This window comes from Gnatocerus cornutus, chromosome 2 (genome assembly GCF_029298725.1).
Source record: "Gnatocerus cornutus isolate USDA-ARS CGAHR chromosome 2, icGnaCorn1.1, whole genome shotgun sequence".
In the NCBI taxonomy this organism is placed as follows: Eukaryota; Metazoa; Arthropoda; class Insecta; order Coleoptera; family Tenebrionidae; genus Gnatocerus; species Gnatocerus cornutus.
Window position 1 is genome coordinate 22,839,716 of NC_142234.1, and position 14,450 is coordinate 22,854,165.

At 43.1% G+C, this 14,450-nt stretch overlaps 1 protein-coding gene across 1 annotated transcript in view; it reads left to right on the forward strand.

Moving 5' to 3' along the window:
• The window catches only part of sls (sallimus), a 145,248-nt gene that overhangs the window by 92,506 nt on the left and 38,292 nt on the right, over positions 1 to 14,450 (forward strand). Inside the window, exons 45-51 of the mRNA XM_088050807.1 lie at positions 2,405 to 9,571; positions 9,709 to 10,938; positions 11,455 to 11,629; positions 11,676 to 11,905; positions 12,064 to 12,138; positions 13,126 to 13,230; positions 13,278 to 14,407. Of these exons, the coding sequence (XP_087906933.1) occupies positions 2,405 to 9,571; positions 9,709 to 10,938; positions 11,455 to 11,629; positions 11,676 to 11,905; positions 12,064 to 12,138; positions 13,126 to 13,230; positions 13,278 to 14,407 (10,112 nt within the window). The remainder of the gene's footprint in view (positions 1 to 2,404; positions 9,572 to 9,708; positions 10,939 to 11,454; positions 11,630 to 11,675; positions 11,906 to 12,063; positions 12,139 to 13,125; positions 13,231 to 13,277; positions 14,408 to 14,450) is intronic.

Below are 14,450 nucleotides of genomic sequence, written 5' to 3' on the forward strand. Positions count from 1 at the left end.
GACGAAGCATATTTGTACAAAATTAAATCTATTTTCAGGTAATATTAAAGTTTACGATGTAGTTAAGTTTATTGGAATATTTATATACTTCGATAAATTTAGTATTTTAATTGGGAAACTGTAAACTGTTTAGTTTATTAATCTATAATTAGTTTGTATGTTTAAATACGCGAGGAATAAAACGAAGATCTCACTTTGCAGAAGGTTTTTAGGTTGTAAATTTACTTTTCGACAGTTATTTTTTTATTTAAAGTTGAATCTTGATGAATTAGCTTTAGAAATTTTGAGATGACAAGATTGGCATTAATGCTCCCCAGAATTTGACATTTGCTTTTATTGTTTTCGATGCAGATGTAAATTTTTACTTTGACAGTTATTTTTGTATTTAAAGTTGTAATCTTGATTAAATAGATTTGGAAACTTTGAGATGACAAGGTTGGCATCACTGTTCCTCAGAATTTGACAATTGCTATTTTGGCGTAAAATTTACTGTATCAAATTGTCGCCAAATTGTAGGAGCATCAACTGTAAACTTGTTTTTGTTGTTTTCGGTGCAGATTTGCAATTGTTTTATTATGCAGTGGCTGCCAAAATAAAGTGGGACAAGCCTAGGACAATTTTTTTTTTAATTGTGCTGTGTAAAACAAGCTTTTAAAGTAGGCATAATGTTATTTATTGTGGGCTTAACAATGACATTAATAAAACAAAAAAAAAAAATGACACCCTTCACATTGTAGGCACAGATTGCCTCTTGTAAGTTAATAATCGTCAAGTGTCTGTTATTGGTAGTTCTAATAACGTTTAATTAGTAGTTCAATAGCTTAATTTTTGTCGTGAATTACAATGTTGTTTAAGAGTTGTCCCACTTTATTTTGGTCGCTATTGTAACTTAATGTTTTTTGTCATTTTTGTCATTATTTGCGATTACTAAAAAAAATTTTTGGTTGCTTGTGGCGCCATCTATTAATCAAAATTAATTTGTATTCATTGTAGGTATCCAACTTATCTAAAGTCCGTTTTTTTTTTGCCTAGGGATATTTTTGGTGAGAAAAAAGTTGTCAAATTTTTGACATTTCTGAAAATTAGGCAGTGTTTTCGTTAAAAACGTTTCTTTTACAGCCTGTTGGATTGCAAATCAAATGATTTAATAGTGAAAAGACTCGGCACAGCCTGAAAAGCCGTTTTGTGTAATCAAATTGTCAATTAGGCAGCTAACCTATTTGATTTTATCACCAAAAAGTTACCATCGCCGACGTTGCCGGTTGTAAAGTGGTGGGAGAGTGCGGTGTTGGTGGTTTTTTTGACTTTACTTCAAATTCTGCTCCCTTTCAAATCCTGCTGCTTTCAAAAATTGCTCCTTTGTAAATCTGTAAATTAGCTGGAGCAAAAATTGGGTTCCAAATGTCCACTTTGACAGTTATTTTTTTATTTAAAGTTGGAATCTTGAGAAGCTTTGAAAATTTTGAAATGACGAGAGTTTTCTAGAATTTTACATTTGACATAAAAAAAGCTCTTAAAGATGGTTAAAGTAAAATGAAATTTACCTAAAAAAAAATAAAATGTGTGACCTTGGTGTCGAAATGGGAAATTAGAAATTCGATGAAACAATGATGCCAACCTTGTCATCTCAAAATTTCCCAAGTTAATTCATCAGGATTTCAACTTTAAACAAAAAAATTACTGTCGAAATGGACAAACCAATAATTGTTTTGCTTCGGCATTTTGTAATCTAATTTTTTGTCTTTTCCATTCAACAAACAAAGCCAATCCCGCTTTCTTTTCACCCAATAAATAGATTCTTTTTATGCACGCCTTAATTACCTTGGAAACGCATCCAATAAACAACACTTTTAAACGTTTAGCCTATCAATGAAACGCTGCGATAGAATTGGTTGTTTCGGTGCGTTTTTTGCTATATAAACTTCTGCGATTCGGATAATGCGAACCAACGAAATAATTCGTTTTGAATTTAATCTGATTTCTCTCACATTCTCCATTTTGTTCTGAAAAAATGTTCTAAAATCGCCTTTTTTGCTCCAAAATTTTATTTCATGAGAAAACTGAATGCACCACTAAACGATCTATTTTTTAACACTGAAGAATAGCCAGTTGGCATTTAGACGAGCCCATAATCGCCCGTTAATTTTCAAACTGACAACTTGAAAAATACAAGAGAAAAAAAAACTGTAAACAAATTTATTACAGTCTAGCGCAATATTTTATGCAACCTTGAAACCGAAAAATTGGCACAATGTAAGAAGGATTTTGACATTGAACGTGACGTCACTGTCAACGTTCTTGGCACAGAAACTTTAAACAACTTTGAACTTCAGACATGTGTGCCCCCCTTTTGTGTGTTTTTCTTTTTTCTCCATACTCAGCGTGCCAAACTTACCCTCTCTAGGTCGTCCGGGAACTTACCGCAAACCCGCCACCACCGACGTCTCCCCCAAAGACTCGAAACCGGGAAAACAACCCCAATTAGGCCCTGGCTCTGGAGGACCAGGCCAAACCGCCCAAAAATTCGTTCCGGGGTCGAAAGGTGGCGTGCAACCTTCAGACGATGAGCTTCCTCTCGGCGATGAAACGCTGCCGTGGCGGCAAAAAGACAAAGTTGTCGGTGTTGAGGAACAACCACAGGCTCAGTCGTGGACGCAACAGCAGATAACTTTGAAGAAGACGCAAAGAGCGACTCAGAAGGAAGTTGTTAAGGAGCAGATTGAAGAAGTACAGTTGAAACCGTCGAGACCTCAAAGGAAGGAAATTCCTAGAACTGAATTGGAAAGTGTTGATCTCAAACATTGGACGAAGGTGTCTGGTGGTGAAAAGACTGAAGAAGTGACGTCTTTGGACAAACAGGTTCATACTGAAGACACTACTTTATTGGATGTTGATGAGAGAACTACAATTAAGAAGACTGAGAAGACTAAAGACTGGCGCCGTGGTCAAGAATCGAAAGAAACCAGAAGGGATGTCGAAGACACCACTTTGTTATCAGTGGAAGAACGCGAAAGAATCACGCAGACGCAGAAAGATTCTGAAACGAGAGGTTGGCGCAGATCAAGAAAGGAAGACACGAGTCTTGAAAGACGCAGAGATGTTGAAGACACGACTTTACTCTCAGTGGAAGAACAAGAAAAACTGACACAAAGGAAAGAGGCAGAAACTAGAGGATGGCGAAGACCGAGAAAAGACGACACGAGCGTAGAAAGAAGACAAGATCTGGAAGACACAACTCTCCTCAGCTTAGAAGAACGCGAAAAAGTAACACAGAGGAAAGACGCTGAAACTAGAGGATGGCGCAGACCGAGGAAAGACGACACAAGTCTAGAAAGACGCCAAGATGTTGAGGATACATCTCTTCTAAGCGTAGACGAACGCGAAACTCAAGAGTCTGAAACCAGAGGTTGGCGCAGACCGAAGAAAGAGGAACCAAAACCGGGCGAGGAAGTTCCAGAAGAAGCACCAAAAGAGGAGCCTCTTCCGTGGAACAAACAGGAAATTAAACTTAAACCTACTCCAAAAGAAAAGAAAGACATTCCAAAAGAGAAAATCGAAGAAGTACAACTAAAACCGTCAAGACCTGAAACTAAAGTAATTCCAAGAGAAGAGTTAGAAACTGTTGACTTAAAACCGTTTTCTCTTCAAAAGATCAAACCGACGGAAACTGATCAATTGGTGACGTCACAAACTGAAGATTCCACCACTTTGAAAGTCGAGGAAACTGTTGACGAAAGTAAGGAAACTGCTACGCGTGCTTGGCGAAGAGGGAAACAAGAAACTGAAGAAATTGTACAGGAGGAAGAGAAACCTCAAGAACCAATTCCTTGGAACAAACAGGAGATTGTTCTTAAGAAAGCGCCACGTCAACCAAAAGAAATACCGAAAGAAAAACTCGAAGAAGTGGAACTTAAGCCGACACGAAGAGGAAGCAAACCGCTTCCAAAAGAAGAACTCGAAACTGTTGACCTTAAACCGGTTTCTCTTCAAAAGATCAAACCGACTGAAGTCGAAGAAGTTGATAAAGCCTACGTTGAAGATTCAACAATCTTGAAAGTTGATGAGCAGGTTGAAGAAACCGAAGCCACGAAAGCGAAATCTTGGCGAAGAACTAAAAAGGAAGAAACCGAAAAAGTCGAAGTTGAAGAAGAAACTTCGACGAAGGAAGAACAAGTGCCTTGGAATAAACAAGAAATTGTGCTAAAGAAGGCACCACGACCACAAAAAGAAGTTCCGAAAGAAAAACTCGAAGAAGTACAACTCAAACCGACCAGAAGAGACAGCAAACAAATTCCCAAAGAGGAATTGGAAGTTGTTGATCTCAAACCGGTTTCTCTTCAGAAAATTAAATCTACTTCTGTGGACGAGGTCGAGCGCGCTACTGTTGATAGCAGCACGACTTTGATCGTTCATAAGGATGTTAAAGAAAAGCAGTGGCGTAGAACGAAGAAAGAACAAGAAGAACAAGTTGAAGTCACTGAAGAAGTCGTTGAAAAGAAACCAGAACCGGAGGAACAGCCCAAGGTGGTTGAAAAGAAAGAAGAACCAGTTCCTTGGAACAAACAGGAGATTGTTCTGAAGAAAGCACCGCGGCAACCCAAAGAAATTCCGAAGGAAAAGCTTGAAGAAGTCGAACTTAAACCGACTCGAAGAGAAAGCAAGACAATTCCAACAGAAGAGCTCGAAACTGTTGATCTTAAACCGGTTTCTCTGCAGAAGATTAAACCGACTGCAGTCGAAGAGATTGATAAGAAATACGTTGAAGATACTGCAATCTTGAAAGTGGATGAACAAGTTGAAGAAACCGAAGAAACGAAAGCTAAGTCCTGGCGACGAACGAAGAAAGAAGAAGTGGAGAAAGTTGAAGTTGAAGTAGAAACCACCAAAAAGGAAGAACAAGTACCTTGGAATAAACAAGAAATTGTACTGAAGAAAGCGCCGAGACAACAAAAGGAGGTACCAAAAGAGAAGATTGAAGATGTGCAACTCAAACCCGCCAGGCGTGATAGCAAACAGATGCCAAAAGAAGAATTGGAGGTGGTTGATTTGAAACCAGTTTCTCTTCAAAAGATCAAATCTACGGTCGTTGAAGAAGAGCGACCAAGTGTTGAGACAAGCACTCCTGTAGTTGTTGAAGAAAAACCAAAGGAAAAACACTGGCGGCGAGGCAAGAAGGAACAAGAAGAACAAATTGAAGTTACTGGAGAGGTTGTTGAAAAGAAACCTGAAGAACAACCAGAAGAAAAACCGAAAGTTGTTGAAAAGAAAGACGAGCCGGTTCCTTGGAATAAACAGGAAATTGTGCTGAAGAAAGCACCTCGGCAACCGAAAGAATTACCTAAAGAGAAACTTGAAGAAGTGGAATTGAAACCAACGCGACGTGAGAGCAAAGTGTTGCCGAAAGAAGAATTAGAAGTCGTTGAACTTAAACCAGTGTCTCTTGAAACTGTTAAGCTAACAGAGACTAGAGATGAAGTTGTGACCGATACTGAGGAAACAAGAATGATAAAGAAAAGTAAAAAACAAAGAGTACAAGATGAGAAAGTTGTTGAAATTGAAGAACAACCAACTGAAAAGAGACACATCGAAGAGAAGACAATCCTCGACATCAAAGAACAAGTCACAGAAGATGAGAAACTGGAAACAAAAGGCTGGAGACGACCTAAGAAACCTGAGGAAGCTCCAGACATTGAACCAAAGATTCAAGAAAAGAAAGAAGAAATTCCTTGGAATAAACAAGAGATTGTTTTAAAACGCACACCGAAAGACAAGAAAGAGGTGGTCAAAGAAGAATTGGAACAAGTTTCTTTGAAGCACGTTAAAAAAGAATTCCAGACTGAAGAGGACGTAACTGAAGAAGATAAAGTTCACAGGGAGGACGAAACTCTGATGACTGTAGAAACAACAAGGGGTAAAAAAGTGCGAAAAACAAGAAAACCGAAAGAAGAAACTGAAGTACCTGACAAGGAGGAACCTGTCTTTATTGAAGATACTGTGATTAGTGCTCCTGAGGAAGAAAAAGTTGAAGAAGCGCCACAACCTGAGACTAGAGGATGGCGACGACCCAAAAAGGAAGAACAACCAGCTCCTGTTGAAAAAGTCGAAGAAGAGGTTGTTCCGTGGAATAAACAAGAAATTGTTCTTAAACGTGCGAAGGTTGAGAAGAAACCTGTCGATAAACCGACTTTGGAAGACGTTACGTTAAAACATGTGAAGAAGGAGATCCCCACTGAAGAAGATGAAGATAAAGTTTACAGAGAAGACGAAACTTTAATGACTGTAGAAACAACAAGGGATAAAAAGGTGCGTAAAACAAGGAAACCGAAAGAAGAAACTGAAGTAATTGACAAGGAGGAACCTGTAATTATTGAAGATACAATAATTAGCGCTCCTGAGGAAGAAAGAGTTGAAGAAGCGCCACAACCTGAGACCAGAGGTTGGCGACGACCCAAAAAGGAAGAACAAGCTCCTGTTGAAAAAGTCGAAGAAGAAGTTGTTCCTTGGAATAAACAAGAAATTGTTCTTAAACGTGCCAAGGTTGAGAAGAAACCTGTCGATAAACCGACTTTGGAAGACGTTACGTTAAAGCATGTGAAGAAGGAAATCCCCACTGAAGAAGAAGAAGAAAAAGTTCACAGAGAAGACGAAACTCTGATTGCTGTTGAAACAACGAAAGACAAAAAAGTGCGTAAGACTAAAAAACCAAAAGAAGAAACTGAGGAAGAAAAACCGGTTCATACTGAAGAAACCGAGATAATTAGTGTTCCTGAAGAAGAGAAAGTCAAGGAAACACCACAACCGGAAACTAAAGGATGGCGAAGACCACGAAAAGAAGAAAAACCGGTGGAAAAAGTCGAGGAAGAAGTCCCATGGAACAAACAAGACATTGTTCTTAAGCGTTCTAAACCTGAAAAGAAACCAATTGATAAACTAACTTTAGAGGAAGTCAGTTTAAAACCATTCAAATCTTCCGCTGAAGAAGAAATAACAGAACAACCACTTATTGAAGAAGTGAAACCTGTCGAACCAACACAGATTGAGGAAGAGAAAGTTGTACCTAAAGCCGAAGAAGCGAAACCGTGGCGCAAACCCAAGACTGAAAAACTCGAAGTGGCACCAACAGAAGAAGAAAAACCGCAAGAAGAAGAGAAGATTGTCGAAGAACCCAAACCTTGGCGGCGACCGAAACCTGCACCTGCGCCTGTTGAACAACCAGAAACGGAAGCTGCGCCGTGGGCACAAGGAGTGTTCCAGTTGAAGAGAACTCCCAAAGTTCAGAAAGAAATCGAAGAACAACAACTGGAATCTGTGTCTCTAAAACCAATTCCGAAACCGCTGCAAGAACCGCAGCAAGCCGAAATATCTGAGGAAGAATCTGAAGAAGAAACAGTGCCGGTGTTACCGGGCGAAGAATCCAAGACAAGGAGAGTTAAGCGAGTTAAGAAAATTAAGAAGAAGAAGCCGGTAGAAGAAAGCGCTTCGGAGGAACAAGCACCGGAAGTTCCCGAAATTAAAGAAGTGGTGGAAAAACCGGAGCAACCGGAATCGGTGATTGTTGAAACTGTTACCGAAGTTGAAGACATTGTCGTACTGAAAGTCGATGATAAGGAAAAACCGAAGAGAATACGCGAAGAAATTAAAGAAGAAGTGCCGGAAATTGTTAAATTGAAACCGGTTAAAAGAGGTGAGAAACCTCAAGAGGAAGAAGCGCTGGAAACGGTTTCATTGAAACCTGTTTTGAAGTTTAAACCGGAAACTGCGGAAGTATCGACAATTGAGAAGAAACCGCGAAGAAAGAAGTACAAGGATGTTGAGCTTCCGGAGGATGGAGAGCGCTACGTCCCTGAAGAAGTCGAAAAAGTTGAATTCGACGAACAGCCTAAGGAAGTTGAAGAGAAACCGACAACTCCATGGCGCAGAGAACCGAAACCGAAACCTGAGGTGCCGGAAGAAGAAAAAGCGCCGCTGAAGATCGGCAAAGGTAAAGTTCCCAAAGAAGAGGAAGAGAAAGAGCAAGTGCGACTCAAACCAGTGAAGAAGGAGAAACCGATCGAAGAAAAACCAACCGAACCCTCAAAACCGTTTAAGCCTGAAGACACTGAATTTATACCGTCTGAGTTTGAGCGCCAGAAATTCGAACCAACGCCGAAGAAACAGAAGGAAAAGCCCAAAGAAGAACAAGTGGAGGTGTTTGTTCCTGAAGAGAAACCAAAGGAGCCTCTAGTGGAAGAAACAGTGACGGCGCCTTGGAGGCGAGAGCCCAAACAAAAAGTTGAAGAAGTACCAGAAGTCAAAGAATGGCCTCGTGGTAAGAGGAAGCCGAAAGAAGAACCAGAACCGGAACCCATCAAGCTTAAACCATTTAAGAAAGAACAACCGGAAGCTCCGACACAGAAAGTTGTTCTGGAAACTATAAAAATGCAAGAACCGGTTGTAACAGAACTGGAGGAACGAGATGATGGGCTTAAATTTAAACCGTCTGATCGGGACGAACAACCGGAGGAAGAAAAGGAGAGGAAGAAGAGGTACAGAAAGAAACCGAAAGATAAAGAGGTACCTGAAGAAGAAGAAGTTGCTCCACAACCGGTTGTTGAAGAAGTTCCTGAGGAAGTACCTAAAGAGGTACAACCACAACCTCAAGAACCCGAAGTTAAACAATGGCGCCGTGGTAAACAGTTGCCAAAACCAGAGGAAGAACAACAAGAAGTTGTTACTTTGAAACCAATTCCACGCAAGGAAGAAGTTGTGCAACCTGAAGAACCCCAACAAGGTGAAATTATCGAAAAGAAAGTCACCAAAACACAGAAAGTTGTACGGAAATCGAAATCGCACGCCCTTCCAAGAGAAGATGAAGGAGTTGAGACTCTTCCAGAAGAAGAGAAGCCTGAGTTAGTCCCCACTAAAATCGAGGATGTGCCTCAGAAAGTACAAGAAGCCATCACAACGCAAGAATCCGTGGCACAAATAACACTCGCTGAACGAAAAGTTGAGAAAGTCGTCGAAGAGAAACGCGAAGAAAAAGTTGAAGAGGAAGAAGACGTTCAGTTCCAGAGGTCTATGAACGTCGCTGTTGTCTCTAAGAAGAAGACCAGCCAAAGACGAGTTGTTAGATTCGATGACTACGGACAACCAATTCCAGAACTCGAGATTATATCCCAAAAACGCATCACTGAAGGAATCGACAAAGTACCCGAAGAACCTCTTCAGGAAGACATTGATATTCGCGAAGAAAAAACTGTACATAAGTCGATTGTCCAGAAAACCATCAAAGAACGAGCCAAGAAGAAGACTGTTGCGCCTAAATTTACAAGACGTGTTGAGCCTGTGGTCTCCGAGCCCGACAAACCCACAAGACTTGTGTGTCAAGTGGAAGGCTCACCGTTCCCTGAGATCGCGTGGTATAAAAACGAAGTCCTCATGCACGCCACCGAAAGAGTCTTCTGGAACATCGTGGAGAACACCGTCACGTTGGAGTTTGCCACCGTGGAGCCTCAAGATGTGGCCATTTACTCCTGCAGAGCTACCAACTCTGGTGGAGTCGCCACCTCCACGGCAAATCTTGTTATTTTAGGTACTTCGTGTGGCGTGTCTTTTGTTCTAACTGACTTTATTTGTCTTTGTTTTTACGCGCTTTTTTAATGTCGCTATTTCGCTTCCTTTTGTTGTTTTCGCTTGTTAAAACACGCATTTGACTGTCGTTTTTTGCAGAAAAAGAAGAAAGCGGCGTGGCGCCACACTTCGTAGAGCCGCTCAAACCCCAAATCGTCGAAGAGAAAGTTCCGGCGCTCCTTCAGTGTAAGGTGGTGGGTAAACCAACTCCTAACGTCAAATGGTTCAAGGACAACAAAGAAGTGGCTCCCAGTCCCACTCGCCAAATCGATTTCAACCCACAGACGGGCATCGCCACGTTGAAACTCTTAGAGCCCACTGTTGAAGACCAGAAGTTCTTCACTGTTAAAGCAGATAACAAGTTCGGCCAAGCTGAATGTAAAGCCAACCTCATCATCTCCAAAGCAGTGACGGTAACACAGCCGGTGGTGATGCAGGCGCCTAGAATCATCCAACCTGTGAAGGCAGTAGTGGCGAAACCGGACGAAGAAGTCGTTCTTGAGGCTGTGATCGAAGGAGTACCAACGCCTGAAATTAAATGGATGAAGAACAACAAAGAAATCACCACTGGAGATGAATACGACGTGAAAGTCGAAGACAAGAGAACTGTTCTGAAGATAAAGAAGAAGGTGAAGAAGAAGGGTGGTAAATACGAAGTCCAAGCGGTCAACCCCAAAGGAGAAGTCCGCACTTCTGGTACTGTTACAGTCACACAGACGATTTCCGAAGAAGCGCAACCGCCGAAGTTCATCCAACCAATCCACCCGCAGTACGCGACAATTGGAGAAGTCGTCATCCTGGAAGCTGAAGTCGATTCGTTCCCTGCAGCGTCCTTCCAATGGTTCCAGAAGCTCACTCCTATTATTTCAACGCCGGAAATGAAGATCGTCTCCGAGGAGAACCGCTCAACTTTGATATTAACCGACGTGACGCCTGAACAAGCGGGTACTATCACCTGCAGAGCTGAAAACGCCGTGGGGTCTGTCACCTGCACCGCCTCTTTGAACGTGGTGGAGGAAACGGAATGGGAAGAAACGCGCGAGCTCGAATATCCGAGATTCATCAAACCTCTGACTCCCATCCGAGTCATGGACGGCGAGAAAGTCACTTTCAGTTGTGTGGTCACTGGAAAACCCATCCCGAAGGTGCAGTGGTACCAAAACGACCAACCAGTGAAGGAAGCGAAAGACGTGCTGATCTCGCAAAGCAGTGAAGGAGTGTGTCAACTAGCCATCGCTGAAGTTTTTCCGGAAAACGCGGGGATTTACACCTGCAGAGCTGTTAATAAAGTCGGAGAGGCAGTTTGCAAGTCGTCTTTGATTGTCGAAGGTTGGTACCTGTGGTGTTACCAGTTCGTCCCCGACAGTTTGTCTCTTTTCGTCTTCCGGTCAATTCGTCCTCAAGGCTATTTTCCCCCAGGTGTCGTAACTTCGACAGTTTTAAAGTTAGAACATTCAAATTTGGAAGATTCACTATTTTGAAGATTCTTATTAAGTGTTATAAATTATAGAATTTTAGAACAAGAAGTTAGAATTTTAGAATTTTTCTTATGTAGTAGGACAAACTCAAAATCAAAATTTGTCTATTAAATTTCCTAATTTCTACAGTTTTAAAGTTAAAATAGTCAAATTTGGTATATTTACTTTTTTGAAGATGATTATTAAGTGAATTAAATTATGGAATTTTAAATCAACAAATAAAATAATAACTGGGGACGAATTAACCGGGGACAAAAAAGTCAGGGCCAAAAAGGTTTGTAGACTAATTGCCGGGGACAAACTGATGGGGGCAAACTGTCCGCAAATCGGTGTTACCATCCTCCAGTTTCAACACTTCTTCTTGCAGCCTATGAGTACGTGCCGGATTCAGAGATCGGACACATGACCGGCTCGGAGGAGGAGCTTCTAGCTGATCGGACAATCAGCGAAGGGTTCCTTTCCGACAGCGACACCGAATGCGCTCCTAAGATCATCAAGAAATTGCCCCAGGTGATTTCAACGAAGGATGGAGATGTTACCAAGTACGTAATCAGGTTTCGTGGGGGTAAAACTAATTACTTCTTTTAGGCTTGAAGTGAGAGCTGTTGGTAAACCGAAACCTGAAGGAAAGTGGTTGAAACAAGGAAATGAGATTGTTCCCTCCAGCGACTTTTTGATCGAGAACTTTGAGGACGGCACCTCCATTCTTACGATTTCGGAAGTGTACCCGGATGACACTGGAGATATTGTCTTTGAAGCACAAAACCCTCTGGGAGTCGCCGTTACAAGCACACAATTACTTGTAGAGAGTGCGGAAGGTAAATTTAAGGCGCTCCAGGTCGTCGAAGACGACTTTCTAACGATTTTGATCAATTTCAGCTGCCTTTTCCCTTCATTCACTTATCAAACTATACTGTTCCAATTCGACACTGCTTCTTCCTTTGTAAAATCTTTTTTTAACACTTCTTGTTTTTAGGCATTCTGGGAACGAAAGAATACAGAAAACCGGAATGGGTCACTCACATGGAAGAGCTCCAAGCGGCGCTAAAAGGTAATTCCGCGCAGGCTTCTGTGTCGCATGCTTGCTCGTTTGACATGTCCACTGATAGTCTCGAAACCGCCGCCCCCAAGCGTGAAGGTAAGCCCTACGTGGACGCACCGGCAACCTCCTCGAAGCCGTTTTACTTGAACGAGGTCTCGGAGTCGCAAGCGTCGTCCTCGGCGTCGATTTACAGCGAACCCAACCACGCCACCAAGGCGAAACTCAGTTTCATCGAAAGCGCCATGGCGGATTACCTCAACTCCCACAGACACTCCTTGAGCTCCGTCATGGAGCTCATCGACAAAAGCGAGCGAAGTCACAAACTCACCGATGCGAGCATTGAGATGTTGTACGAGCCCATCGTCGACGAGCCCGAGGAGTTCGAGGAAGCCGAAGAACAATACGTGGGGGATCAAGAAAGACGCTCTCCTCAACCGTTTTACATCCTCTCGCCGATTGAAGAGAAGAGCGAACCCTCCACTAGGAGTAGTAGTTTCCGAGGGAGCAACGGCTCGGAGAAGAGGCGCCCGTACGATAGCCGCTTCAAATTGTCGAGCTCCTGCGAGCCGCTTCCTTCAGAGCGCGTCGCGTTCGACACCCAGGAGAAATACATGACGTTTCCGAGGATAAAAACGGACGAGCAGAGCGTCTTCAGGAGTTATTACGACGAAACCATGTACCCTCTGGAGCCGCGCGAGCTCGACCCGTGCGCATACCAACAACTCCACACTGCGGACAGCCAGGAGGAGCTCCAGGAGTTCTTGTTACTCGAAAGCGAGTGCATGAGTGATCGGGGACGCGGCTTAGCAACCGCTTTCGTGGAGTCGAACGAAAATGTCTCGGAGCAGTAAAGGTAAAAACTAACGCTGATGTGTGCAGCTAATGCGTGTTGTGTTTATCCAGACCAATAACCGTTCTTAGGCCAGGCAACTTAACAGTGAAGGTAGGTGCGAGTCTTCGACTCCTTTGTACGATTCTAACTTCGCTTTGGTTTAGCTGCTCAAAGCCCACCAACATTCGTCCAAGAGATCGTCGACGTGCGCACCACTGAAGCCGAGTCCATCAAGTTCGAGTGCATGTTCTCCGGGACGCCGACACCAGGTTCGTGTCTTCGCGGTGGTAACTCGCAGCTAATTTCACCATTTTAGATATAATCTGGTACCATAATGATAAAATCGTGCGCAACACGGAGAGAGTTAAGGTCCGCATCGAAGACAACAAGACTTCTTGCACCATCACGGAGGTCACCACCGAAAATGTGGGCACCTACGTCTGCAAAGCCGTCAGCGATATTGGTTTAGCCGTCACCAAGGCCAAACTCCACGTCCAAGAGATCCCCGAAGAGAAAAAGCGACAAATCCTGATCAGAAAAGCCCAAGAACGCGAGGAGAAAGTCAAAAAGGAACGAGTCGTCGTGGAGAAGAAACGCGAAGAGCGCAAAAAGAAGCGCGTCGTGCAAACCCAAGAAGAAGAGACCAAACCGGTGGAAGTCAGCGAAGTCACCGTTGTTGAAACCACCGAACAGATCCCAGCCGAAGAGACGAAACCCGAGAAAGCAACACCGACGTTCGACGTCCAGAAGCCTGTAGCAACGGAAGCCGTGGCGACCTGCAAGAAAATCGATGAAACCGTCGAGGAAATCGAGGAGAAAGAAGTGGCGACGGCGTTGCTCTCGCCCACCGAACCGATGGTGGCTGAAGAAGTGCAACCTGGAGAAACCGTTAAGGATATCAAGGAGCAAAAACACAAGACTCGGAAGGCGAGAGTGGACGTCCAGGAGACCGTCAGCGAGTTTGCCGACATCACCGAAGTGAAACTCGAGGATGTTATTCATAGAGTCGAGAAGATTATCCGGAGGAGCGAGATGAAGATGGCGAAAGAAGTCGCGGAGTTGTTGGAGTATATCAATGTGAAGGAGTTCGGACCGGGGGAGAGCCCTCTTCGGGAGATCGCCGAAATTGGGTACTTGCTGAAGAATGGTGTTAGCACCAAAGAAGTGACGGTTTTGTACCACGAGAATAAATTCCCGTCGCTCACGACGCCGCAGGCTCAGTCCGCGTTGGTTAACGTGGTGGAGAGGAAGGGCTACGGACCTCTTATTAGCGAAGTGTTGACTGAAGAAGCGGTCATTGATGAGAAGCAGTTGGCTGCTACCATCGGGTTCAGAGCGCTTATGAAGATGGTCGAATCGAACTACGTTACCATTGAGGAAGTCATCACGAGTTTCATCCCGGAGGATTTCATCCAAAGAGCGTGGGAAACATCCGAAATAACTGAAGTAATAATTTTAATTGCATTGGTTGCCACGTGTTAATTGTTGT